Source organism: Sceloporus occidentalis, unplaced genomic scaffold, assembly GCF_023333645.1.
Source record: "Sceloporus occidentalis isolate IW3139 unplaced genomic scaffold, rSceOcc1.0.p SCAF_81, whole genome shotgun sequence".
In the NCBI taxonomy this organism is placed as follows: Eukaryota; Metazoa; Chordata; class Lepidosauria; order Squamata; family Phrynosomatidae; genus Sceloporus; species Sceloporus occidentalis.
The window spans coordinates 2877775-2904564 of NW_028317061.1; the positions used below are offsets into that span (position 1 = coordinate 2877775).

The following is a 26790-nucleotide window of genomic DNA, read 5'->3' on the forward strand; positions in this document are numbered from 1 at the left end:
CTTACTTTACTGAGAGATAAATGGCCTCCCAGCAGAAGTTGTGGAGACTAATGCAGTGAGGGAATTTAATCATGCATGGGATAAGCATAAGACTACCCTGAATCTTAGGCAAGACCAAGGACTGATTAAGGTTTGAGTTATTAAATCAACACAAATGGGTGGAATAGATGGGCATAATGGTTCTTATGCGCTGTCAAGTTGTATGTTTCTAAGAATTCAGTCTTCCTTCCTCTCTCCACAACACCCATCATCTTCATCCTTTCCACTCTCATCTTTGCTGGCCGCTCTTCATAGCGGTCCCCTTAACTAAATTTTTTCACTTATCTCAACACAAGTAGGTGCTCCCTCTGCTCTTATCGTCTTTGCCTGTACTCTTCTTTTATCTCTACCTCTCATGCTTGTATAAATAATTTTCCAAGGGATCTCCCTGTCCTATGGAATGCCTTGCACCACCTTATTAGACTCTCCCTTCTTAAGACCTGTTCTTCAGGGAAGCCTATTATTCTAGTAGGTTATTTATTTAACCCCTTCGTGACAAAGGCTGATTCTATTTTTTGTACCCTTCGTGACAATGGCTGTTTTATCGTTTCTGCGGTGTTTGTGTTTAGCTGTAATTTTCTCTTAACCCATTTACTAAACCCACACAAGTTATATATTGTTTTTTTCAGGACAAGAAGGGCTTTCTTCAGACACCATAATTTTTTATATATGATGTAATTTTCTATAATAAAAATAATAAAATATGACGAAAAATTGAAGAAAAAAATTTTTTTCTCACTTTTATTTGAAAAATCTTTTATTCATCATAAAAAACTACTGAAAAAACCTGCTAAATAGATTCTACTATTTGTCCCGAGTTTAGAAATACCCAATGTTTTTATGTTTTTTTGCTTTCTTCTACACGTTATGGGGCAATAAGTACAAGTAGCGTTTTGCTATTTCAAAACCATTTTTCTCTGAATCTGGTAATTCTGTCTCCATGTGGTATTTGGGGCATCTTTGAAGCCAGCAAATTAAATTTACCCCACCAAACCATATATTTTTGAAAACTAGACACCCCAGGGTATTTTAGATGCTGATAGTTTAACCCTTTCCATGCACTAATCCTACCACCAACCCTTGTCAAAGTTTGTGATAGTAATTGTTTTTGCTGTTTTTTAAACATACTTTGTACTTCAGATGTAAAATTACAGCTCCTGGTATGTTGTTGCTGTCACACAACACCCCGATATGTGTTCAGCAACATCTCCTGAGTACATTGATACCCCACATGCATGGGTTTGTCAGATTGTTTGGGGGCAAAAGGGCCAAATTTGGAACATGCCTCCTCAGCCGTATACCGCTGCATGGCAACAATTGCAGCAAAAATAGTGGGGAAGGAAAGGGTTAATGGCTCTAATAAAAAAAATTAAAAAAACCCTAAAAAAAAAGTACAAAAAAAAAATAAAGTAAAAAAAAATGTAAAAAAAAAGAACCCCAAAAACAATTGCCACTATGCAAGATCACTGTTTATGCAGTGATCAATGGCAATGAAGGGGTTAATATTAAATGGGTGGCTCTTATAAGAGCCTTTGGATCAATATATATATATATTATTGAGAATACCTAAAAACACACTGATCTGTCTCTCTCCCTCACTAGAAGCAAGTGAAGGAGGGAGGCAGATCCAATACTGATCAAAGGCAATGTTTAGAAAACATTGCCTTTGATTTATCAAATCATGATCACTCTTATGAGTGATCTGACCACTAGGGATGTTATTCACTGGATGTCCATGACATCCAGCAACACCCCCCCCCGATGATGACAGCAGGCTCCGCCCCCGGCTTGATGGGCGCCGCCATCTTGAAACACCGCGTGTGTTTTGAAGACGCCGGTACCGGGAAGGTAAGTTAAGCATTTAGGAAGCGATCGCGGGTCGCTTCCTTTGCTAAACAGGTGTTGCAAAGATGCCTCGATACTGAGGCATCTTAGCAACACCAGCTAAGCAAAGGAAGCGACTCGCGATCGCTTCCTAAACCCGTTTTTCGGCGGCGGGCGCCGCCATGTTTGAAAGACGTGCAGTCTTTCAAACATGTTTTTTTATTTGCTCCTAGGAGCGATCGGGGGGGGGCCGGGAATGTTTTTTTTGGTGTTGCTCAATGCCTCGATGTCGAGGCATTAGAGCAACACCGTTTGAGTGAAAAAATCGATCACGGATCGATTTTTTCACCCGTTTAAAGACGTGCCGGTCCTGGCACGTCAATTGTCATAATCGTCATGATTTTCGGTGACGTGCCCGGACCGGCAATTGTCATCAAGGGGTTAAGAAACGTATTTTACTTAAAAGTGTATTTATGTTTATGTCAAGATACAGGTCCACCTAAGACTTTAGGACTTTCACCTCTTATACTATACGCCCGCATCCTTCTAGATTTTAAGCTTGTTTGAGCTTACCTTTTATTTCTAAGTCAAAATTATGTGATACACTACTTATTATGTCCTGCTTACACATTATACATATCTGCACTATATGACGGTGCTATATAAATCAATAAATATGTTTCACATCTTTCAATATCTCTATGTATTTAAATTCCTTTATGCATATCTTCTTTTCCATCCTTACATTTCTTTCTTTCTTTCTTTTCCTTTGATTCCCTCCCTTAATTTAGTGCCACAAAAGACTTTATATGTCCTTAACCAGATACTTTCCTTCCTGCAGAAAAATTACTTTCTTTCCTTTTGTCCTAACCGTAAAACGTTTCCGAGTAGACAGATCCAGTACTTACAAAACAACTAATCGACTAATGCAAAATCCCAAACTTTTACTTTTCCACCAACCATCCACCCGGTGTGTTTTTCTTTGCGTGAACATATCTGATATAATGCAATTAAATATAGTCTGGTTTCTCATTTCTTAGAATAACCTGAGTTTGGTTAACATATTCACGCTATATATAATATCTCAGCAATAAACCTGCGAGACACAATGTTCTTTTAGCAAAGTGTCACCTAAGTGACGTTCATATGTTAAATGGATCAAAGGTGCCAGTCAGACTTTCAGCCATTATGGTTCATTGTGCATTAGCATCAAACAATTCCCACGCACAACATCTCCTGAGTTATTTCAGTTGGTGTGTCTTTAATACTCCATCAGCAAGATTAGAGTGTAGAACAAATGAGTAACTCTGGTTACTGGATCATGGAACCCAACAATCTTAGAATTAGTAAAACTGCTATCCAAAAGTGCCTTTTTATTGTATTAGAAATATTTGCCATGAAAAATGTAGCCATTGAGTGAAGTGTATATTAGGTCATCACATATTCAAACTGTATGGTTTTCCATCTGTGTTCCACCGCTCTGCAAACAGTTTTCTCTTGTAGGTTTTTATCACTAAATCTGTTTTATAACTCCGTTGAGAAGCAGATGCAAATTTAGGTAGTCTAATGTGGGAGGTTGATCCTTCACCAGAGGAAGCTGCTTGCCCTATGGTTGGGCTTTAGATTAATCGGCTGCCACGGGGACTTAACTACACAGGAGCTGTAGAAAAATCTTCGGCATATAACAATCCACAGGCAGGGTTGTGGAAGTTCATAGATATTTTTAGCCAGAGCATGGCTGTGAATACTCAGGGGTCCGTGGATGAAGACGTGGTTAATGTAGATGACTACCATAGTGTATAGTGTACTCTCTAACAGGAATTATAACGAATCTCCCAATTAACTCTTAAAGGACTGTTAAGGGACAGTTCCCTTGTCAAACTTTTTAAAGGTTAAGTACCCTATTTATATAATTTGTTTAATTTCACTTGGTGCTCAACACTTCTGTGGGTTATTGACTTCTTGTTTTTTGCTTCCGTTTTAGTGGTTGGAATGTAGTTATAGTGTTTAGTAGCAAAACAAAGTTTATTTATTTGGTTACATATCGTTTGCGCTTTTTCACGTCAGCTGTATATCTGTTATCATCATTTAAAAACTGCATTTTATGTTTACTTGGGTTATCTTTGTCTTTTATATTAAAATTAATTGGGAAAGGGCAAATACTTTTTTCCCTGCTCTGTATGTGTGGAACTTTGGCTTGTCCTATCTTTTTGTGTGACCCAGAGAAGGTCACTGATCGACTTGTAAGCTGACCAGTGGCCTTCTTTTACCTTCCCAGCAGATAAAGAGGAAAACCTTGTGTTTATGGTTAAACTTTATGGTTAAAGTGTGAGTAAAAAAGATCAGATAGGCCAGGGTTCAACAAACCCCTTCCCGGCGCCCAAGGGTTATGCTTTCCTACGGAGGCATGGTGTAGGGGTGCCATGAGGCTTCCAGTGGGTTCCCCTAATGCATGAGACTCGCCTCCCTCGATATAAAAAGGAAATGTAAAAATAATTTATATTGTGGTATTGTGCTAGCATTTCTGCAATTTCCCCAAGGAGTTAGTGTGTCGCACTGATATCCGTTTTACTTTAAGGTAACATCATTTCGTAACTCCTAACCTATGGTTTGCTGTTGTGGTTCTTAAGCTCAAGTTATAAGCCCAACATCAACACTTGGTATACAACAGTTTAGTTTTTTCGAGAGGCAGAATAGCATTGCTTTATCCTGAACAGATTCTGCAGTATTTGCTTTAAAGCACATAGAGCACTTATTATCTCCGAGCATTTGCTGCGTATCAAAATATCAACTCACTGAAGGAAAGTGTAAAATAAAAATAAATAAAAAAATTAAAATAAACCAAAGTCCAAATAGCTTTTGTAATAATTCAGAATTTCACTGTGCAATTTTCACAATCCAGAATTCACTGCGGGTTGGAGCTTCCTGGATACCTGCACATGGGAATTCCGCAGAACACCTTGTGATGTCATAGGTGTAAATCAGCCTCTGTATTCTAAATGCCAAAATCTAGAACATAGATCTATGCTTTTCTTTATCACGTAATTTTCTGTTTTATTTGTCATAGTGAAATGCGTTTTGTTAAGCAATTTAAACGGAGAAAATGTAGACTATAGCTTTTGGGAAGATTTTCATTTTAAGCCTGACTTTGCATTAAAATATTTTGCTCTATATCTAATTAAAGCACATCCCATCTCCGTCGTATCGACAGCTGAAATGGCATGACCTGTATCCCGGTTTGCTCTTGAAGAGCAAATTATAATCCCTGTAAAATGTCAAGCAATCTACTAACAGTGCAATAGTAGCAGACCTGCTGTTTTCCTATTTATTAAAATACTTGCAATCCACCCAGTCAGCGCTAGCCCCCTGCCATTCCAGTTTAACAAATCCGCAGGATCTGTATCAATATAATTTGCTAGTGTGTATGTTACTGAACATTGAAGGCAACTCGATGATAGCATTAGCCACATTTGAAACATATTTCTACAGAATGTGAAGCTCGTAGAAGTACGATTAATATACTTATTTGTAAAACAAGAACAACATCAAGTTACTTAGCAATTGCAAATTACTCTACCACCTTTAATTTGAATTAGTATTTGAAGAGTAAATTGTCATCATCAAAATGTTTAGTATAAGTAAATTCATTTATTAAACCTACATGTAGCTTGTACTTTTTGTTTTGTAATTAGTGTAATTGGTTCGGAGATATTTATCTTTGAATTGAAACCAAGTCACCAGCTCTGTAGCTTTTAACCCCTTGATGACAATTGCCGGTCCGGGCACGTCACGGAAAAACATGTCGTTAACGACAAATGACGTGCCAGGACCATCATTTGTTAAAACGGGTAAAAAAAATCGATCCGTGATCGTTTTTTTTTTTTTGTTTTTTTTTACCCAAACGGCGTTGCTGTAATGCCTCGACCTCGAGGCATTCAGCAACACCATGATCGGAATCAGGGGCCATGTCTGGCCCCTCCCCGGGGCGTCAACATCTGCCATACAATGTATGGCGGTGGACGCCCGTTTTAAAAGCGTTTAGGAGGCGATCAACGATCACCTCCTAAGCTTAAATGGTGTCGCTGGAATGCCTCGATCAGGAGGCATCCAGTGACACCAAACACTTACCTCTGGATGGACTGTGACCGCTCCGGAGAGCGGTCACAGCCGCAGCTGCCGGTGATCTTCGCCATCAGCAAGATGGCGGCGACCCGGGAAAAAAAATAATAAAGACGAAAAAGTTCGCTAGACGGTCTCCTGACCCTCTAGAGAAATCTGGCTCCACTTGCAGGTTGAATACAGGTACTGCATTCAACCATGCAAGTCAATGGAGCTCAGCTTTCTAATCACAGTGTGATTAGAAAAAAATAAAATAAAATTAATATCATTAGAAAAAAAATAGTAAAAAAACAGTAAAATGTAAAAATAATTTCCCTCTGATGTCACTATCAGGGGAACCTTCAAGTTGAAAAAAAATCTTAAAAATGTTTTAAAAAAGGCAAAAAAATTTAAAATATATATATATAAAAAATATATTTTTGTGAGCAAGTCCTAAAATTAGCACATTAGCTTAAAACAATTCTCGCATGGAAAGAGTTAAAATACTGGCATATTAAATGCCCATGGGGTGTCTACTTTTAAAAAATTTATGATTTGATGGGGTAAATTGAATTGGCCGGGTTCAACAATGTCCCAAATAACACGGGGGGAAGGATGGCCACACATCTAATTTCCAATTAGAAAAATGCACACGTACCAAATGTGGCCTTTTAGTTCCCCACAAAAATGACAAACCCATGTGGGGTATCACTGTACTCAGGAGATGTTGCTGAACACATATTGGGGTGTCGTGTGACAGCGGCATATACCAGGAGCTGTAAATTCATACATAAAGTAGGTGTGTGTGGGAAAAATACACACACAAAAATACTACTGCAAACTTTGAAAAAATGCTGGTGGTAAAATGTGTGCATGCAAAGAGTTAAAATACCAGCATTTAAAATACCCTGGGGTGTCTAGTTTTAAAAAATATATGGCTTTATTGGGCACACTGAAATGGCCCGGCTCAAAGATGTACCAAATAGGGCATGGGCAGTGGATCCCCAAATGCCAAAGTTCCACATTGAAAAATGTGCACGCTCCAAATGTGGCCCTTTTGCCCCCAAACAGCCAGGCAAAATCATTCATGTGGGGTATCACTGCGCTCAGGAGATGTTGCTGAACACATATTGGGGTGTTTTGTGATAGTGACATATACGAGAACTTTTTAATTCATACCTGAAGTAAAATGTGTGTGACAAAACAAATGCAAAAAAATGACTACCACAAAGTTTGACAAAGACTGGTGGTAGATATGGTGCATGGAAAGAGTTAAAATACCAGCATTTGAAATACCCTGGGGTGTCTAGTTTTCAAAAATATATGGCTTTATTGGGCACACTGAAATGGCCCGGCTCAAAGATGTGCCAAATAGGGCATGGGCAGTGGATCCCCAAATGCCAAAGTTCAACATTGAAAATGCGCATGCCCCAAATGTGGCCCTTTTGCCCCCAAACGCCCAGGCAAAATCATTCATGTGAGGTATCGCTGTACTCAGGAGATGTTGCTAAACACATATTGGGGTGTTTTATGATAGTGACATATACCAGAACCTGTTTATTCATACCTAAAGTAAAGTGTGTGAAAAAACAAATGCAAAAAAAAATGACTACCATAAAGTTTGACAAAGGCTGATGGTAGAATTAGTGCTTGGAAAGGGTTAAAATACTAGCATTTGGAATACCCTGGGCTGTCTAGTTTTCAAAAATATATGATTTGATGGGGTAAATTGCATTGGCCTGCTTCAAAGATACCCGAAATGGCACATGGGGGGGAAGAATTACCAGATTTGGAAAAAATGGCTTTGAAATAGCAAAACACTACCTGTACTTATTGCCCCATAATGTGTAGAAAAAAGCAAAAAAACATAAAAACATTGGGTATTTCTAAACTCAGGACAAATAGTAGAATCTATTTAGCAGGTTTTTTCATTACCTTTTATAGATGAGTAAAAGATTTTTCAACTAAAAGTTAGAAACAGTCATTTTTTTCTAAATTTTTCACCATATTTTATACTTTTTTTAATAGTAAATAATATGATACAATCAAAACAATGTCATCTAAAGAAAGCCCTTCTTGTCCTGAAAAAAACAATATATAATGTGTGTGGGTTCAGTAAATGGGAAAGAAGAAAATTACAACTAAACACGAGCAGCTCAGAAATGTTAAAACGGCCATTGTCACGAAGGGTACAAAAAGTAAAATCAGCCTTTGTCACGAAGGGGTTAAGAGTCCTAGGGAGAAACCTTCTACGTGAAGAATATAGACTTTTTTTTAATGGAAAGAAACTAGCTAAATGCAGAGTTGGGCTGAGTAGGTCCTTTCCTTCTGTGGCTGATCTCTGGAGTTCCCTGAACACATTGTTTTATATTTGCTAGAGGACTTGCCAAAGGACTTCATACAGTTTCCATTATACTAAATTATATTATATTATATGTATGTACTGCATATTAGACACGTGCAAATGGGACAAAAACGGTTCAGAATTTAATTCACTGCTCATTCGGTTCCTCTGAAAATTTTTAATTAGGGAACAAAATTCATTGCCCATTGCCCACATTCACCTTCTCTCACACAAACGCTTTCATTCTTGTTTGGTCGCTCACTCTCTCTCTCACACTCTCTAAATGTTTCCCTGCCCTCTTAGACAACAACTTCCGCTTCTGCCGACCGCTTCCTCTTCTTCTATCTTTTATCTTCTCTTTCTTCGTCCCCGGACATAACCCGACCTATTAAAATTCAATTTTATTATTTCATCCTTTTACTTTGTACACTTTTTTTTTATTGGGGATCCCTAGGGGATCTCTCTTGGAACTGGACAGTACCCCTTATGATATCATGGTGACATTTCCGAAGTCTGTTTTATTTTTTTTACTATTTAAAAACAATAATAAAAATAAGTATTTTTGGAAGATCGAGAAACACTGTTTGCCCCTTTTTACACCCTTCACTTCATTAGAAAGTGGCTTGAAATGAAGTCTAAAAGCCAAACTATGTTCAGAGGGTTACCGTATAGAACGCATTTCCATTTATGATCTCTGGATGTGTTTAAAGTGAAACAGTTAATGGGCCCTTTTTTTGTTTAGACATCATAGAGCAGTTAAAAGACGTAATTGTCATGTGTAGAAAATAACAGGATTAGACATGCATACATTTCTGCGTGCTTCCCTCATATTTTATTCAGCACTTAAACTCATTTTGAAAGGAGATATAATAGCAACATGCGGCAGGTAAAAAAAACTACAAATAATATTCTTTTCACATGTAAGCATGTTTCAACTCCCAGATGGTAATGTTTATTTATACGGCGTCAAAGCAAAATGCAGTGAAAACGCTTCGTACCTTAATTAAATCCCAGAAGACCTTTTATGTTGATTCAAGTCTTGGTGCTAGAACAGAGGTGAGCGATGTGGTACTCCAGCGTATCCTCTGGGGGTGTAGGTGAACATCGTATAATTGGTGTTGGTTCTTTAAACACACTTTTTATTTACTTTATTTACTGGGATATTTTGATAGTGAATGTCCCATTTACATTTCTGGGCTTTAGTGGGTGGTTGTAATGGTCCATTTAAAAGCCCTGAAAATCTAAAAAAAAGCAACTCTGCCTAAAGTCCTAATTAATAACGGTGCTGCTATTTTGGCTTCAGCAATTCAGCTTGTTTAAATGTGATATTCCACAAACACTGCCGACTTGTAAACAGTGCAAGGTGTATGATCCACAGTGGAGACTTAACTTTGACTTTATATCAAATACATATAAGTGAATTAAAACTTTTTTCGTGTATTTTATTACCTTTAATGTGTAAATCATTCCTGTTTCCATTTAGCTCTAAATTAGAGAAGCCACTGTTGATTGATCAATCTATATCATAATACGGTATGGGTGTCTCTGATTCCCCAAATCATAAACGTGCATATAACAAAAGCCCTACATGTGCATCGCTGAGACTTCTTATTGATCCCCTATTGGCCTTCATAGTTGGATAAATGCATACACAGTTTAATTTGTTGTTTGTCCTCCACAGTCTAAGTGAAGGACAGGTTGAAGTTCCTTACTCCATTTGGTCCTCTTGTGAAAATGTGTTGTTCCACTTTTAATATCTTTTAGGAGACGCCTGATCGCCTACTTACTTACACTAATTGGTTGCATTCATTCTGTTGAGGTGTTTATAAAGTGGCTCCTGATGGTATATTCTCCACTGCCTTTGCACATTTCCATAACTTCCAATGCTCTTTATTCCCCCATTATTTCAAATTTATAACCGTATGTGTACTTGTTACATATTTATGGAATGTGGACTACTTCTAGATAGTAAGCTTGCGAGCAGGGCCCTCTTTACCTAATGTATCAGTGCATCTTAGTCTGTCAGTTCTGGTTTAGTCAGACCCCTTGAATGTATGTATTGTGTAAAGCACTGCGTAACTTGGTTATTATATAAATGCTAATAATGTTTTGACTGTCAAGGAAAGCACTTAGGGTCTACAACCAAACTATGAGGCTGTATACGCAGAGCCCATTGAGTTCAGCCACCAAGTTTTAGTGTTTCCCTTCTAAATTTTCCAACGTGCCAAGGTTTGTCAATTACTCCCTGCACCCAACTGACATTCATTAATTTAATATGTTTAGTATTCATTATTAGAGTAACTGCTTGACTTTTTAGTTGCATCAGCAATCTGCCTCCTGTTGCGGGTAGTTCTCTTAATTTCATGGTGACATGCTTGGGTGCCTTTCCATATAATTGGAATATCTATGTTGAGGACCAGTAGTATGTAATAACACAAAACATACTTTGTTAAGCATGGGTGTCATTTGCAGGTTGTGTTCTATGTTCTAGGGAAAATTTTGCCTCCACTTCATCGATCCGGCTTACGTGTGTCAAACAATTAGAAAAGGTGAAATTCACATAGGATGGGGGAGTTAAGCTAAAATGAATTCTGAGCTCAGAAGCTACTCCATATGAGTCCAAACCCTGACTCCTGTAGTTTCACCATCGGCAATGTACCGTGCCCACCCAAAACTAAAGCCACAGCAATTAATCTGTTAATTCAATAATCCTGCCTGAGAGAAGTGTCCCCAAAAATAGTACAGCAGCAAATGATACATTACGTATAACAATTAATAGGTTTGTATCTGCTATACAACGGTCAGCGTCACACTGCAAACATGTTTTTGGGTTTTCTTTTAAGCGTAAAGCTTTGTGCGAAGGCTTAAAATGAATGGTAAAACGGATAACTTAGTACTGTTATTAGATATTCAGCGCTGCAAATATGTACATTGTAAGTGTCGCGCGTTGGCATAGCACTATTCAGTTATTCTCAAAGTCACCTTGCATTTTTTTTCCATTTTTTTATGCTAATTAATATTCTAGAAAAGACTTCTTAATCGCTGGTGGGGAAAAGATTTTGAAACCAGATTATTGCTATATTAAACCTAATATTCTTTTCTCTCATTTTTTGCAATGCACAGCCTGTTCAAGATGTGCCTTTTAACTTTTTCACTTTAAATGATTATCTCGAGTTTTAAGCCCATGGCAATATGATTCTGTGTGCTGATTGGCTAGGCGCTTACATAAAAAAATGTAATTGTTTTATAAGAAGTATCTTTCAAGCAACCATATGCCCACACATTTCACAGTACACCTCACATAGTACAATGACATTTGGGAAATGAAAGAGAAAACTTCAGAGAAGCTGTCAAGGTTGGAAATGCCAGGATGAACATTAATTTACTCTGGTTAATAATAGGAGCAAAATGGAAGAGAAAAGTTAGTTACTGGAGTAAAAGGAGAAGTGGGCCAGAGGAAAGAAATTGCAGAGAGTTCTAGAACAATATGTTATGATCTTATCTTTCACTCTGGCAGAGAGAGAATGTTATATATATATATATATATATATATATATATATAACATTCTAATATATGACACACAGTGGCAATAAAACGTAAGTGGTATGCTTGCTTTTGTATAAGCTTGTCTTAAAATATATGATCTTCATCTTACTTAAAAAAAAATGAACAAACCCTGTGATTGCGTCATTCACACATTCACTGTGCGTGTTGGAGATATGTGAACCCCTAGGCTCGTCACTTCAATAAAAGCTAATTGGAGTCAAGAGTTGGCAAACCTGGAGTCCAATCAATGAAATGGGATTGCAGATGTATGTTAGAGCTACTTTGACATAAAAATAAACACACAAATTTTGAGTTTGCTAATCTCAAGAAGCATCTGTTGATGTGAACCATGCCTCATGAAAAAGACCTACAATCAAGAACTGTTGACTTGCATAAATCTGGAAAGGGTTGCAAAGTAATCTCAAAGAGTTTGCATATTCATCAGTCCACAGCCAGACAAATTGTTTATAAATGGACACTATTTATAAAGTAGTGTGTCTACTCTCCCTAGAAGTGGGCACCCAGCCATGATGATTTAAAAGTCACAATTCAATGAGATTAAAAAAACAACGCTAAATCATGGAAACGGTTAACTCTGTTCATGAGTCTTCCATATCCACTACAGGAGACGAGGGACGAGGCAGCTGCTCTCTAATTTACCGTTGCTGTTTTCCTGAAGTTTGCCAACGAGCACTTTGACGCTCCACAACGTTACTGGGAAACTGGTTCACCCTTGCTTGAGGTTATTGCTGCCAAGGAGGTTTGATTAGTTACTAAATCTGAGGCTTCACTTATTACATAGTTACATAGGCTGAAAAAAAGACATGCGTCCATCAAGTTGAGCCTTTCCCAAGTGGACTTGTACTCTGGGCGGATAATTTAGGATCGCTGAGTTATACTCAAGCAATGTAGCCATGGTGTCTAGACATACTCACAGTCAAAGTCAAGCTGGGATCAAAACACTAAGCCAGGGAAATAAATTACATTTTTTAACATGAAAAGGCTAAGGTCATCCTCAAGGTTTCGAAGCATCAAATACACAGCAAACCCAATAAATCTCACTTCTTCATTAGGCGGGAAATATTACCAAACCATCCTAAAACATAAATAAATACAAGTGTACCTTTCGAAGAGGTCATTGTGTTGAACTGATTAAATACTAAAATAGAAAGTTTGTCTTAAGCTCTAGGTGCATTTAAATACACGCTACATATAGCAGGGGCACTCAAGAGATTTAACCTTTCCTTACTTTGCCATTTTCTCTTTGCTTTAAAACCTGTCTAGGGAGAGTAAATGGCTTACAGGATGTGCCTTATAAGAAGGTATTCTTTAGTAGAGTTAAGGGACATCATAAAATTAAGGTTATCTTTGCAGATCATGACCGTTCTGGAATTAGCATGCCTAATTATAACGATTATGAACAATTTCAACAGGGTTTGCTCGAGGAGCTCACTGAGGATGGTCCTTTATAACGTTTAGTGAAGTGTGAGACATTATTCAGATATCTATTCTCCCTACAGATAAAAAGGTGTTATAAACGTGTTTATAGCAACACTGGTATTTTCCTTACAGCTGGGAAGTTCTGCGATTCCTTCTATCAAACTTACGGTGGTGGATCGAAGAATATGGCTTTGATGGTTTTCGTTTTGATGGAGTCACATCCATGCTGTATCACCATCACGGAATAGGTAAAAATGCTATCAAAGAAACATGTCTCATAGATTGACACAGTGAATTCTATGAAGATATATGGCTGTCCTTTATGCATGCTAGATGACCGTAAAACCCTTTTCTCTTGTGTTTCAGGATGTGGATTCTCTGGTGATTACAGTGAATATTTTGGATTACAAGTGGATGAAGACTCCATTGTGTACATCATGCTGGCAAATCACATGACCCACTCTTTTTATCCAAATTCCATTACAATAGCAGAGGTAGTGTGTTCAATCACGTCTTTATAGGATACGCCTATTGTTGGCATAACGTTTATAAAACGCTTTGGGAACTTTGCTTTTATGCCTGTATTGGCACAAGTACATTTTATTTTGCTTTTATTTACTCTATTCGGTGGGGGCTTTCCATCATTTTTTTTAGTCTCCTTACCCATAGAAGGCACAGCACAACCCAAAATGGTGGACAAACATGCCATTGTTGGTCATTCACAATGAACGGTGAAATAAAGAAAAAAAACCAAAAAAACCCAAAACATTTCTTCTCTAAACTCTCAAGTAGTAAACACTATTAATTTTGAAGGGCCGACCGAGTGACAATCTTCTACTGTGGGAAGTGTTTGGAAAGCCCTGCATAATGTATAGTTAAATCTGAGCGTTTCCTTAATCTACTTACCCATGCATGGCCAACTCAATCCTAAATGCTGGAGAAACCAAAGAAATAATAAAACACATTTATTCTCCAAACTCTTCTCCCGACTCTTCCTGTAGTAAATAGAAACTGAGTTTAATGGTAAGAACCATTTGGCTTATCTAGTCTCCCAATTTTTCCTGATGTGACGTCTCAGACCTTATTCAGTCCTTGGCCTTTTCTTAGATTCAGGATATATATATGCCCATATGCCCACCCCATACGTGTTTAAATTCTTACTGTTTTAAAGCCCAGAGGCTGGCATATGTTTCAATGTGTACTGCTTTCATGCAAATGCTTAGCCAACGGGGACAGATCAGAAGTCATCCAGCCACCATGCCTCTAGCCTGACTGCATGAAAAAGAGATCCAAAATAATATTGTCAGCGTAATATGTGACTCTTCAATAAATTAATGGGATAAATATTGGATTCTATGTGAATCCTAGAAAAGAGAGATCTAGAAAGGTCACACTGAAAGTTCCAGCATATTTAATATGTGCATGTTATTAATTTGTATAATTTCTGGGAAGAACTCTGCAGAACATGTTCTGGCTGCCAGTTCTCGAAGATATATGGACTAGAGAAAATATATAAAAAATGTTTCCGTATATTTGTTTTTCGAGTTCATAGTTTCTCTCATAGTTGATGATGCAGTTTTTTTTTATGATTTTTTTTTTTTAATTATACAGTTATGTCCTTCAAACACACTTTTTTGCCTAAACTTTTCTGTTAGATGTTTAGTACAATTGCCATGGAATCCACTAGCACTCTATAAATAAGAAGGAAGTAATACGTAACACCCCCCCCCTTCCACTCCGAGCCCTGAACATTACAGATAATCCACTTCTTCTGTCTTAACTCATGATAGGGTCTGACCCGTGGCAGCAGAGTGAAGGTCTGCTCTATATTGCTGCTCCCTTGCCTTGTTTTAGCTCACTTTTTCCTAAGCTCCATGAGATCCCGTCACATCGCCGTCCAACAGCCCTGCAGTGCCCTCCACAACACATCCCACCCTATTTGCAGGCTACCACCACCTTCCCAAACCTGCGGCTCTCAGCATTTCAGCCGTTTTATTGTGACTACTCTAGCTAAAAAGAAGCTGGATGATTATTGTGTTTCTGCAGACAAGTGGATGTTAAATTGATTGGCCAAATGCGTCGCTGACATAAAACAATGTGAGAGTAGGAATTAGGATGCTGTTTACATTTATGAATGAGAAGGTTACATTTCAACATGCTGCGCCCGATACAATGTTATGTCTGAAGGCAATGGTCATTGAAATAACCTTGCGTCCTACTGCTAAGGCTTAACGCACATTTGGAAAGCATTAGGATGTTCTTGCTGTGCAAGAAGGCAGTGTTAATTTTCTGAAAACTAGCCTTTTGGGGAAAATTACCAGTATATGATTTTGAACAAATACGTTTGCAAAGCTGAAAACTGAATTTATTCCGAGATGTTACAAGCAGGGAACATATTACTCATTTATTGTTAAATGTACACAGAGGAATGAGTTATTTTTTTTTCTTCTATATGTGTTAGAAGACCACTATACATCACATCTGAAATACAAAAAGAAAATATTGAAATCTCCAATAGTCTTCTAAGATTCTGTCCTTAGAGTGCATTTTTATAGATTATACGTTTTCTTCTGTAAATGTTATTGTATTAAATGACAACTATTTTAAAAAAGTTTTGCTTAGTGTCCCCGAAAATGATTTTCATTTTATCATAGTCATAGGGCAAATATAGATTAATAGACTGTAGTACCTTGTAATGTAAAACCAAAATGAAATATTACACTCTATATAGAGTATGAATAATGCCGTTCTCGTTGCTAAGCACCTTTTGTGATGCAAAAGTAAATGATTAAAGGTTTTCCATTGCCTTCATTTCTTATTTTCAAATCCACTTATAATGGATATAATTGTATGACATTTTCCACGATAGCTATGCAGTTCCACGCCATTTTTAAACATCTTATTTTTTCTTTATTCAGGATGTGTCAGGAATGCCGGCTCTCTGCTGCCCGACAGAACAAGGTGGCGGAGGATTTGATTATCGTCTAGCAATGGCTGTGCCTGATAAATGGATAAAGGTTAGCCAATGTGTAGTATAGGTCTATATACACCATTTAGCATGATATTGTCTCTTTATGAACACCACCTTTTTAAATGAGATCTCCCACCCCTCTGCTCATCATTGTTTAACATAAATTCCATATGTAATCAATATATACTTACCGTATTTTCCCATGTATAAGACGCACCTTTTTTAGAAAAAAATGGGGTCTAGAAATTGGGGGCGTCTTATACAGTGGTGGTAGACCTGCTGCTTACCTTGATCCGCCGCGGCTGCACAAGAACCCAGTGGAGTCACATGAATGCACATTGCATCACATGACGCCGCTCAGTTCCTGTTCCTGCTCGAGCAAGGCAGAGGGGAAACCGCGGCCCCCACGGAAGTCAGCGAGCGGCAGCAGAAGATCTACAGTTCAGGTAAGGTGGGGGAGTAAATGTATGTATGTATATGTGTGTGTTAGCATGGATCCGTGTGTAGGGGGGAACAGGGAGGCTGAAAGTGATGTGCATGTACTGGTTGCCTGAGCATGATAGGAGCGTGATTGCTAACAGTTGCTAGCAGCCAACATCAATCACACTCATATCATGCCCAGGCAGCCAGTACAATAACTTTATGTAATATTTTTTTTTATTTCAGCCCCCAAACATAGGGGTGCGTCTTATACAAGGGAGCGTCCTATACCTGGGGAAATACGGTAACACTTCATTTTCAACCCTCGGGTTTACATTTAACACCAGTGCTTACCTACCAATGGTGCTCTTCAATCTTTTCTCCTTTTCACTGCTTCGCCTTCTGACTTGTACACTTTTTGACTATATAGCTATACTACAAACAAGAAGAAAAAAACCTAAAAGTACTATTTAAAATTCTGCTTTCTTTGACAGAAGTTTCTTTGTATTTATGATAATGATTACATCGATAATTAGCACATAACCCCATTGTTTGTTTAGGTTATGAATTAGAGTAAACTATATTCCATCAGTATTAAGTTACATTTATAATCTCTTTGTCTTTCCCTTCCCAGTCTGCCATTCTAACAGATCACTTAGCTTGGTGAGGTTAATTTCCTATTAAATAGATAATGTCAGGACTTGTGTCAAGGTTTATTTCATCATTCCATCTATGGTCCAGCAGTGCCCTAGCAAAAAAGGTTTTTAGCTCCGTACTGTTGCCATTTTAAGAAATTCTGTGCTTGCTATATTGCGGGACCCATAGTGTACAAGTAGATGAATGAGTTTCTATGCTACTAAGTTTAAAGTGGTCCATATATCAACTTTTTCACTCACGTTTAATGTGATGGTGTATAAGAACACAGTACGAGCTAGACATGTTCATTTATAGTTCTGAGGGATAAAGGTGTTTGGTACAATACTCAGAAATCCGGTAATAGATACTTAAAGTTCCAGAACTACTCGACATAAATGAAAGAAAGCAGACATGTTTGATATATAATTATTTTGAGGAGTACTTTTCTTTTTATGCAGATTTTGAAAGAGATGAAGGATGAAGACTGGAACATGGGTGATATAGTCCACACGCTCATCAATAGGAGACATAATGAAAAATGCATTGCCTATTCTGAGAGCCACGACCAGGTAATATGCGAGTGTGTGTTTATGTGGGGCTGGAAGTCAGTAATAAAAATGGCTATTATAAAGAAACTAATGAAATAGTTAAATCAGCAAGAATCTTGATGACTTATCTGTACATTATACAGCCATGCTGTCCCTGATGTAGAAGCTCACTGGGTTTGAGATTTCATAATAAATGGTAAAGTCAAGGAGCTGCAAGCACAACTCTCCAGTCAACTCTCCCTTTTGCATAGACTCCCTTGGGCAAAGCAGACTCTTTCCATGTGAAACACCCTGCAGAACCACCTGTCTTCACCCCCTTTGAAGCTGATGGGCCATGCATGCGGCCGAGGTGGTGCCACAAATGAATGATGATAATCATGGTGGTTTTTTCTCCTTTTCCCATTCGCTTATTTTTCTTATTGAAAATTAGGCCATAAGCTTCCTTAAGGGAATGATCCACAATCATGTATTCAAACTGTTAGGGAACATTAATACCGGAATGATACTCACAGGATGAATCTTTAACAAGTGCTTTTTCTTTTTTTAGGCTCTAGTTGGAGACAAGACTCTAGCGTTTTGGCTGATGGATGCTGAAATGTATTCTAATATGAGTGTGCTGTCCCCTTTAACTGCTGTTGTTGACCGTGGGATTCAGCTTCATAAAATGCTGCGTCTGATAACACATTCTCTGGGAGGGGAAGGATATCTTAATTTCATAGGTGAGTAAAAAATCTTTTAGTAGAGCACCTGGGTCCTCTTGTGTCTCTAAGATCTCTCCTTTTGAAGGACTACTAAAGGAATGCAAGATCATCATGTATTTTTCAAGGCTGTTTTTTTTTTACTTGGAAAGAAGACCGTACAATTTCTCTTGGTAGCAAATATATTATTTCTATAAATGCCTTGGAGAACCTTCATCTCTGTATGGCCTATCTGCATAAGGATCATATTGATACAGACCTCTTAATAGATCTGCAGCTTGTACATAATGAGTAATTATGAGAACGTGCACTTTTAACATTAATAGAAATTAATGGCGTGCATGAACTCCATACATCAATGTTCTGACAGATGCCGTTTACTGGATCCATGTAACCTGGCCACGTTGCATACCTCCCAAGTGCCCCTGTTTTATGAGGGACAGTCTCTATTTATAACCTAAATTCCTCTGATTCTCCTGATTTCCAAGAGTTCTGATTTTTTTGGGGGGGGGTTTGCATGAAAAGGATGGATTTATGGGTTTAGAAACTAAATCGTGTAAATAAAATACATCGGTGTTCTGTTTTACTCAGTGACATCAGTAGGTCACAAAGTCCCATAAAACCTGGGACCACAAGCCCTAAAACAGAAGTGTTGGGAGTGTTGTGTTTGTATATTGGTCTCCCATTCTGTATTCAATGGCAACATCACTGCCATGAAAGTAGAAGTATGGGAATCACTTCAAAATAGTTTGTAACATATTATTCTGTATTGCTAAAGGCTGTAGGTAATATTTTATTGTTATATGGTCTAACACCGCCAATTAATAATGTTTACATGGAAACTCTGTCCTTCAGAGAGAAATGACGTTTACCTTACTGTATGCCAGCTGCTTTTATTGCTAACCATATAGCCATGGGCATCCGACTTTTGCTTTATAATCTTTGTATGCTTAACGCAATCTAAATTTGAAACGATTTTTTAATTGGGAAATCTTAAAATATTTTTAGAACAAGGGAAACATTTATTCTTCATGTTGTGCATAGCAAAAGGGCTTGTAAGTAGAAGAATATATGTCTCTTTAAAGTATGGCTTGTGTGGGGGATTTTAAAGACTTTCCCTTGATTGATGATCTTACATATAGAGTCATATTGATGATAGAGTCTCTCAGATTTATAATTGTAAATACCAGCTTAACGTAATGAACACAGCGAGAGATAAACTTTCACTGCGCTGTTACAGCGTCAAGCTCGGGAGACGTGCAGCCTGGTCCGGCTCAGTGTATAGAGTAATCACTTTTCTGATAGAGAGCTGTCCATAACATCATGTTTATGGATCATCTCATCTAAGGAGCTCCAGAGACCAGTAACGTTAAACCATTATTTTTTTCTCTAGGAATCAAAGTGACCTCAATATTCATTTTTACTGATACCCCGTAAACATATTGGCCTCGCTGTCTGTGTTTCAGTGTAAACTGCTGCCCAGTAACTATTAAAGAACCCGGCCAGTCAGAGCCATCAACTCTCTGTTTAATCCATTTTTTAACAAAATCCACAAGTTAATTCTGCATGAAGCATGCGCTGGATAAAATTGGGATATTCTGGTTTGGGTCGCTACAACCACCCTCTCAGATACTTAGGGCTTCTTTTGTGTTCTGCCCCAAGTAGAATCTTCTTGTCCCTGCCTTGTCCCACTTAGGCTAAGTTTCAGGAAATACTGTAGCTGGATAGTTAATTGGGTTGCCCTTCAGATTGTTTAAACCTTAGCATTAAGGGTTATTATAACCTAATTTCTTATTAACATTGAGTTTGACGGCAGATAATAACCATCCAGTCTTATTCAGTCCTTAATCTTGTCTTAGATTAAGGTTAGCTGTATGCCTATCCCATACATGTTTAAATACCCTTACTGTAATAGTCTCTACCACTTCTACCACCGCATTCAATCACAAATCGGTTACATCACATCTAATCCTCTGACCCTTTAATTTTAGACGATGACCTCTTATTCTAAGATTTCGTAACCTTTTGAAATAAACTTCCCTCCTGTGCTTTGTTAAAGCCCTTTAAGTATTTAAATGGCTCTTCTTTCCTCCAAACTATACATATCGGTATATTATAGTCTTTCCTGATATTTGTTATCATCCAGACCGTTCACTATTTTGCCAACCTGCCTTGGTTCACTTATAAAGTAACTTGGTATCTAAGGATTGTTTCCTTCCCAGTGGATATCCCTTTCTCCTTCCCAGTTGTGGCTGGTTGTGCCCCATCCAGCTTCTAGATCTCACAGGACACAGCCCCAAACCATTTTAACTTCAGTATGGCGAGGAAAGGGACCTCTAGGCTCCCATGTAATCATTAGCATCCCGCTGAATTCTGTGACACTTTAGGATTTCGAGTGCGTGTGTGTAGCAGATTTGTTGGCTATTTTATAGTTTTTAGCTCCGTAGTCTCAAATAATAACTAAGATGGACAACGTATTATGGACAATATGTTTGCGTGTGTGAGTGCTAGTTAGTGTATTATTCTGCAGCGCTGTGCAGCGGGCAAACAAGATATAAGTGGTACATCCAATAGCTGTTTGGACAGAAACAAAAGGTGAGAAGCGGCAACGTTTACTCTGTAAAGACTTTTTTTTTAATTAAGGGGCGCTTTAAACCCTTTTAGCAGGGATACTGATCTATACATTCTGCCCTTTGTAGGTACCGCACAGTTTCGTGATAGATTTGGACAAATACTAAATATAATCCTCTACCTTATGTTTATTACAATACATTAATTTCCTAAATTATCATATATTACACTTGGCTCAAATGAAACAGACACACAGACCTAGACAGCAGGTAAGATCCATTCGGTCCATGTAGTTCGCCCATATTTTCCTGCTGTAAGTGATCTAGAAACTGCAGATAAGTCTGATCTTAGGAGGAGACAAACCAATGCGTGCTCTACAAAAATGGATTTGTTCAGATCAGTGATTGTAGCTGTCAAGTCAATTGATTTTTTTAGCATCTGCTTATCTGCCTGATGTCTATCTTCAAATATTGATAACACAAGCAGAGTTTAGTATTCTCTGAATTTCTTTGGGAACTCATCATTTTGCACTTAAGTGAGGATAAAACTCCAAGGGCATTAATAAAATGCACTCTTGGGTGCCATTTGTTTATCATTACTGTCTCTGGCTTGACCTTTGGAGAACAAGGTTACTGCATGCTATAATTATATTAAATAAGCGCTAAAACATAGAAAATTGTCAATGTTAAACTCATGAACACTTAATGACATAGAAAAGCTACTACTGTATTATCGAGCACTGGGCTAATCTGTGACACAGACTGTTGAGACTGCAGAAACTGTCTTAAACTAGATGGAACTCCATGGCCCCCCTTACATCATGCTGTGCCCCCCCATTGAATATATATTTATTAGTATATAGTGCCCCCCGTAAATATGAAAGCTGGAGACGCCACTGGAGTCAAACAGCCTGATCTCCCGTGTAGCGGCAGGGATGTGTCTGCTGCAAGAAGGGCAGGATGTACCAGTATGTCCATAGGGGATTCTTGGGATGCAGTTTTTGCACGTACAGGTACGTCCATAGGGGACTGAAGGAGATCCAGAAGTGGAGAAGCTGACATTTTTCCCCCAAATAGTGCCATCCAGAGTTTGTTAATGCAGGAGCCGGACCACCATAAATGTAGCATGGTACCCACGTTGCCGCATTGTCTCCTGCATAAATTATTAGTGTTTGGATATATCTCGGCCAGTTTGGTAGGAACAACGTACCATCTCATGAGGACTTTAATTTGGGTTTCCATACGAGTAGAACGACGAGTGGCACCCCAGGAATCTCTAATTAATTTTAGCCGTTGTTCCCCAGAAATGGGAATGTCGACAAACCCCAACTAATCATATAAGATCATTTATCTGTGTTTGATGTAGAAGAATGTGAAGAAATAAGTAAGTTTGTTCAGACTGTTAGCTCTTTAGTACGGTACAGATCTGTTTCAGAATAGGTGTCAGAGGACTCCTGTCACCAACAGACCCCCGTCTAAGGTAACGTTCAACATCCGATCTAATACGAATATAAGTAAAGTGATCGCACCCATTCAGCTGGAATCTAGCCCTAAGAAGCGGAAATGGAACAAAAGAATCTTTATCTAATGAATCTGTAATATCACGATCTACATTGATTATTGATTTAGAATACAAAGTCTGCAAGTGAAACTTGTGTCTGAGGCGCCTGCAGGGGTCCAGCTGTCTCTTGTGCGTCCTGAGAATGAATGATATCCAAGTTCACAAGCGAAATCAAGCGATAAAGTCAAATTAAAGTCAATTTAGAAAAAAAAAAAGGATTTGATTGATTTTCCGGACATTTGATTTCTGCAGTCCGACCACCTCCCGTCAGAACACAGGCAGCGCTCTTCTTTGTCCGCTTAAACAGATATTGGCTCCGCGGATCTCTTTTTTTTTAAGAATGACATAGAATATCATGATGCCGAAACAAATGAAGTACAGGGTCGCGGTCACTCCGACCATTGCATATATCGCGTTTAGGACAAGGACATCGGAAAACTTTCCGTGTTTTACTTCCAGATCTCCTAAGGAAATATTTCAAGTTAAAAAAAATAATTTCGATGTTTCATTAATATTTTCTGTTTGCCAAATATTAAAACCCATCAAAAATACCACATCTATAAGAGGCAATAATGTCTGTATAATGATCATCGCTTACAGAAAAATAATATACATTTCCAAATCGTATCTGAATAATCAGTGAATCAGTCACGATATTACTTTTCCCATCTGGGCATCAGATATGGATTTCATTTTTTTCTCAAATAAAATTAGAAATATCTTTATAGATCGATAGATATAATTTGGTTCATTTAAAATAACCAGCTAATGTTTATGAGACTTGCTGGGTTTCACAGTCTGACTTGGAATCCAAACTTTAAAGATAAAAAAGGTAAACCTGAAAATAAGGTTTAGTTTGAAGAAGGAGGGGAAAAGCTATAAAAACATAAAAAAATTTAACTTAAATTAAAAGCCTCTATCGTGTTGGGTCTAAAATGACATAATTCAGAGAAGGAGCAAAGAATCGTTAAAATAATCCAGTACGATGCAAACAGTTTATAATACCCCCGATTACCTTTAGAGCTGGAGCCATTGTGCGATTCTTGCCACTTGACTAAGGCGCACACCGCAAAACAGAATACACAGCAAGAGGATTTGTCTAGACATCATGCTAACAACACGGGTCTATACTGACTGTCTAACTCACCGTGACGGCGGCTTGTTTACTGCGCTGCTATTGGGACATCACTATCCTTGTAGCTTGTAGTTTATGATGTCATGCAGCTGGAGATGTTAAAGTGATATAACCAGCAGTAATAGTTCTAGGTTACTCGCTTATTAAACTTAAATTAAATGTCTCTGTGATTTGACTCCATCTTCTGTTGCACCAATACAGCTTTATCCTTTTCCCCAAGCTGTAGGTGACATTGTAGCAGCTCCCTGACTAGTATCACAGAAACATAGAATTTTATGGCGGATCAGGCCCGTTTGGCCCGTTATTATTCCTGGTGTAAAAACTCGGACCTCAATCAGTCCTTGGACTTGTCTTAGAGCCATATGCTTATCCCATGCATGTTTAAAACCCCTTACCACCACTGATGGGTGGCTGTTCCACTTATCTAATCTCAGCAGGGATATAAGTATCTCTACAACAAAACACATATCTGCAAATGAAGCCAAGTTAGTCTTTGTAAAATCTACAACAGTGACATGTTTGACCATTTAAATTGTAAGCTCCTTTGAGCAGTGCTGTTGTAATGTTATATACTAATCGTTACATCCTGATTACCCATTGTACAGCGCCGCCGAATATGATGGTGCTACATAAAACAATACATAATATAATTTTAATTTTGCTGAACAGCACCCACAGGTCCGATCTTAGTCTCGATGTGTCTGCTGAAATAGGATTTAAAGCCAGAGACCCGTCGCCTTATATATTTATTTACTTGCACAACGTCTCAGTAAGCAGAATGACAAGTGATAAGACAATTAATGCCTTGTTACCCTATCAAGGGCTAACAGCGCTAGTTATCCAATGATCAATCTGTTGGTATAAATAAACTGCAAACATAATTGGAATATTATTATATGGTAAATCTCCGCAGCGCAGTCCCTACATTCAAAGGGTCTGACAAAACTAAAACTGATGGACTAAGACAACAAATTTCATTATCGATTAGTTGAATCGATTTTATCTATTCAGCAAATGCTCTGAAAAATACCCCTCGTTTAATAATTCAACCTCAAATAGATAATAACACTAAGATTCAGATCCCCCGCCTCAATAATACCACCAACAGGGTCTAATATTTATATATATATATATATATATATATATATATATATATATATATATATATATATATATATATATATATTAGCAGTAGGGTGTAATATTAGTATATATTGGCGGCAGGGTCTAATATTAAAGAATGAAAAATAACTGCCAGTTCAGCTGTTATTTTTGAATTCATATTCCAATGAAGGTATTTACTTCAAAGAGATAAGTGCATATTATGCAGTTAAAATGGATGTCCAACGCGTGTATATATATATATATATATAGTATATTAGCGTTTTGCCCCCCCACTTTGGTCCCTGTCCCCCCATGTGCCTCCCCTAAATATGAAAGCTGGAGACGCCACTGAACTCCATCCATCACCGGTGCTTCCTTATTTATTTTCTGCCTGGCTGAAGTCCTCCTTGCACGTTGTGAGGGTGGCAACCATAATAGTGCAGAGTCACATAACATTATAAAAAGTGTGGTAGACAAGTGGAACCGAGTCTTACATCCGGAAAAAATGGTCAGTATCTATTAAGTGCCCATCTCATGGAATTATAAACCATGTGTGGAGTATGAACGCACCTTGGAAATAAGGTCTTGAGTTCGGTTCTTAATGCAAAGGCTATCCCGGGTATTAATCCTGCCCCGGGTCCCCCTGGTTTAGTCACCCCAGACAGTTGGACTGAGATGTCTGATACTAAGCCCAGCCCTGTGTGATCGCCTGTATGCCACTTAATTCCAACACACCCGCTGTCCTTTCAAATGTAACTGTTTAATAACTCTGATAATTAAGACATCATAATACAGATTAGATGAAGGACATCTAAACATGTTGTGGCCCAAACAACATCCTAAAATATGTACAAATGGCTTGAAAACATAGGGATAGTTTTAATAATTCTTAAATTAATAATTATAAAGAACCTTTATCATCATCAAATTAATTTATTAAAGAGCTTACCTTTTCATTAGAACTATAGACTAGTTATTTAAGCAGTTGCTTTGTTTCAGAAAGCAGGCTTTCATAATCACCAGACTTCTTGAAGAAGACCACGAGAAAACATCTCACACTTGCCCTTTTACAAGTGTCTGTCTCAGAGCTTTGCCAGTGATTACTAATTAGACAAAACACCGCTTTCTTCATGGAAATCATCATGATATTTGAGAAGCTGCAGAATGGGTAATTAACGTTTGATTCCAGCCGAATAACCGCCTATACATTCTATAGGTAAACAGATGTGTATGTTTGCCTGTTGTTTTATGTATTTAATAGATATTTTTTTTGGCAGATGGCTTACAATAAAATGAAAGTGACAACTAAATTTATCACTGAATTTTAAATTAATTGGCTCGTGGAACTCATAAGTTGGCAAACAGCACTAAACAATACGGTCGGAAAATCCAATTAAACAAGAAAACTGACAGAAGCAAACTATGAATCTCGGATGCGCAAACTCTGGACAAACTAATGATTTTTATTTATTAATTTTTTTTCCAATTCAATTAGCACCCTGGTGTTTTTAACTTGCATAGCTTGCTCTTCTTACTTCTTGTCTTTATAGAGTTTGGAGTTTTACAAGAAACAACTTAAAATTAATTACAGCAAACAGAACCTCCGTGGTATATCCATTCAAATGTTTCTACGATTATCCATGCATCACTGTTGATGTTTATGGAGACAATGAGAGCATTAAACATATCCATATTTCTCTATGGAGTTACTTAATTATCTTTTCAATTGTTTTCAATCTGTGTGATTTTGGGATCTGTGGACCGAGTATAATTAAACTTAAGAAATGTTCAAATGTAAAAAACATGCATTGCTAATGACTCGTAACTAAAAAGAAATGCAAGTTTTTTTTGTTTG

The 26790-nt window shown here is 37.8% G+C and overlaps 1 protein-coding gene across 1 annotated transcript in view; it reads left to right on the plus strand.

Moving 5' to 3' along the window:
• Positions 1-26790, plus strand: part of LOC149285314 (1,4-alpha-glucan-branching enzyme-like) — an 81009-nt gene that overhangs the window by 28564 nt on the left and 25655 nt on the right. Inside the window, exons 8-12 of the mRNA XM_089495530.1 lie at positions 13425-13540; positions 13659-13786; positions 16211-16309; positions 17778-17888; positions 18415-18586. Coding sequence (XP_089351656.1) covers positions 13425-13540; positions 13659-13786; positions 16211-16309; positions 17778-17888; positions 18415-18586 — 626 coding nt within the window. The remainder of the gene's footprint in view (positions 1-13424; positions 13541-13658; positions 13787-16210; positions 16310-17777; positions 17889-18414; positions 18587-26790) is intronic.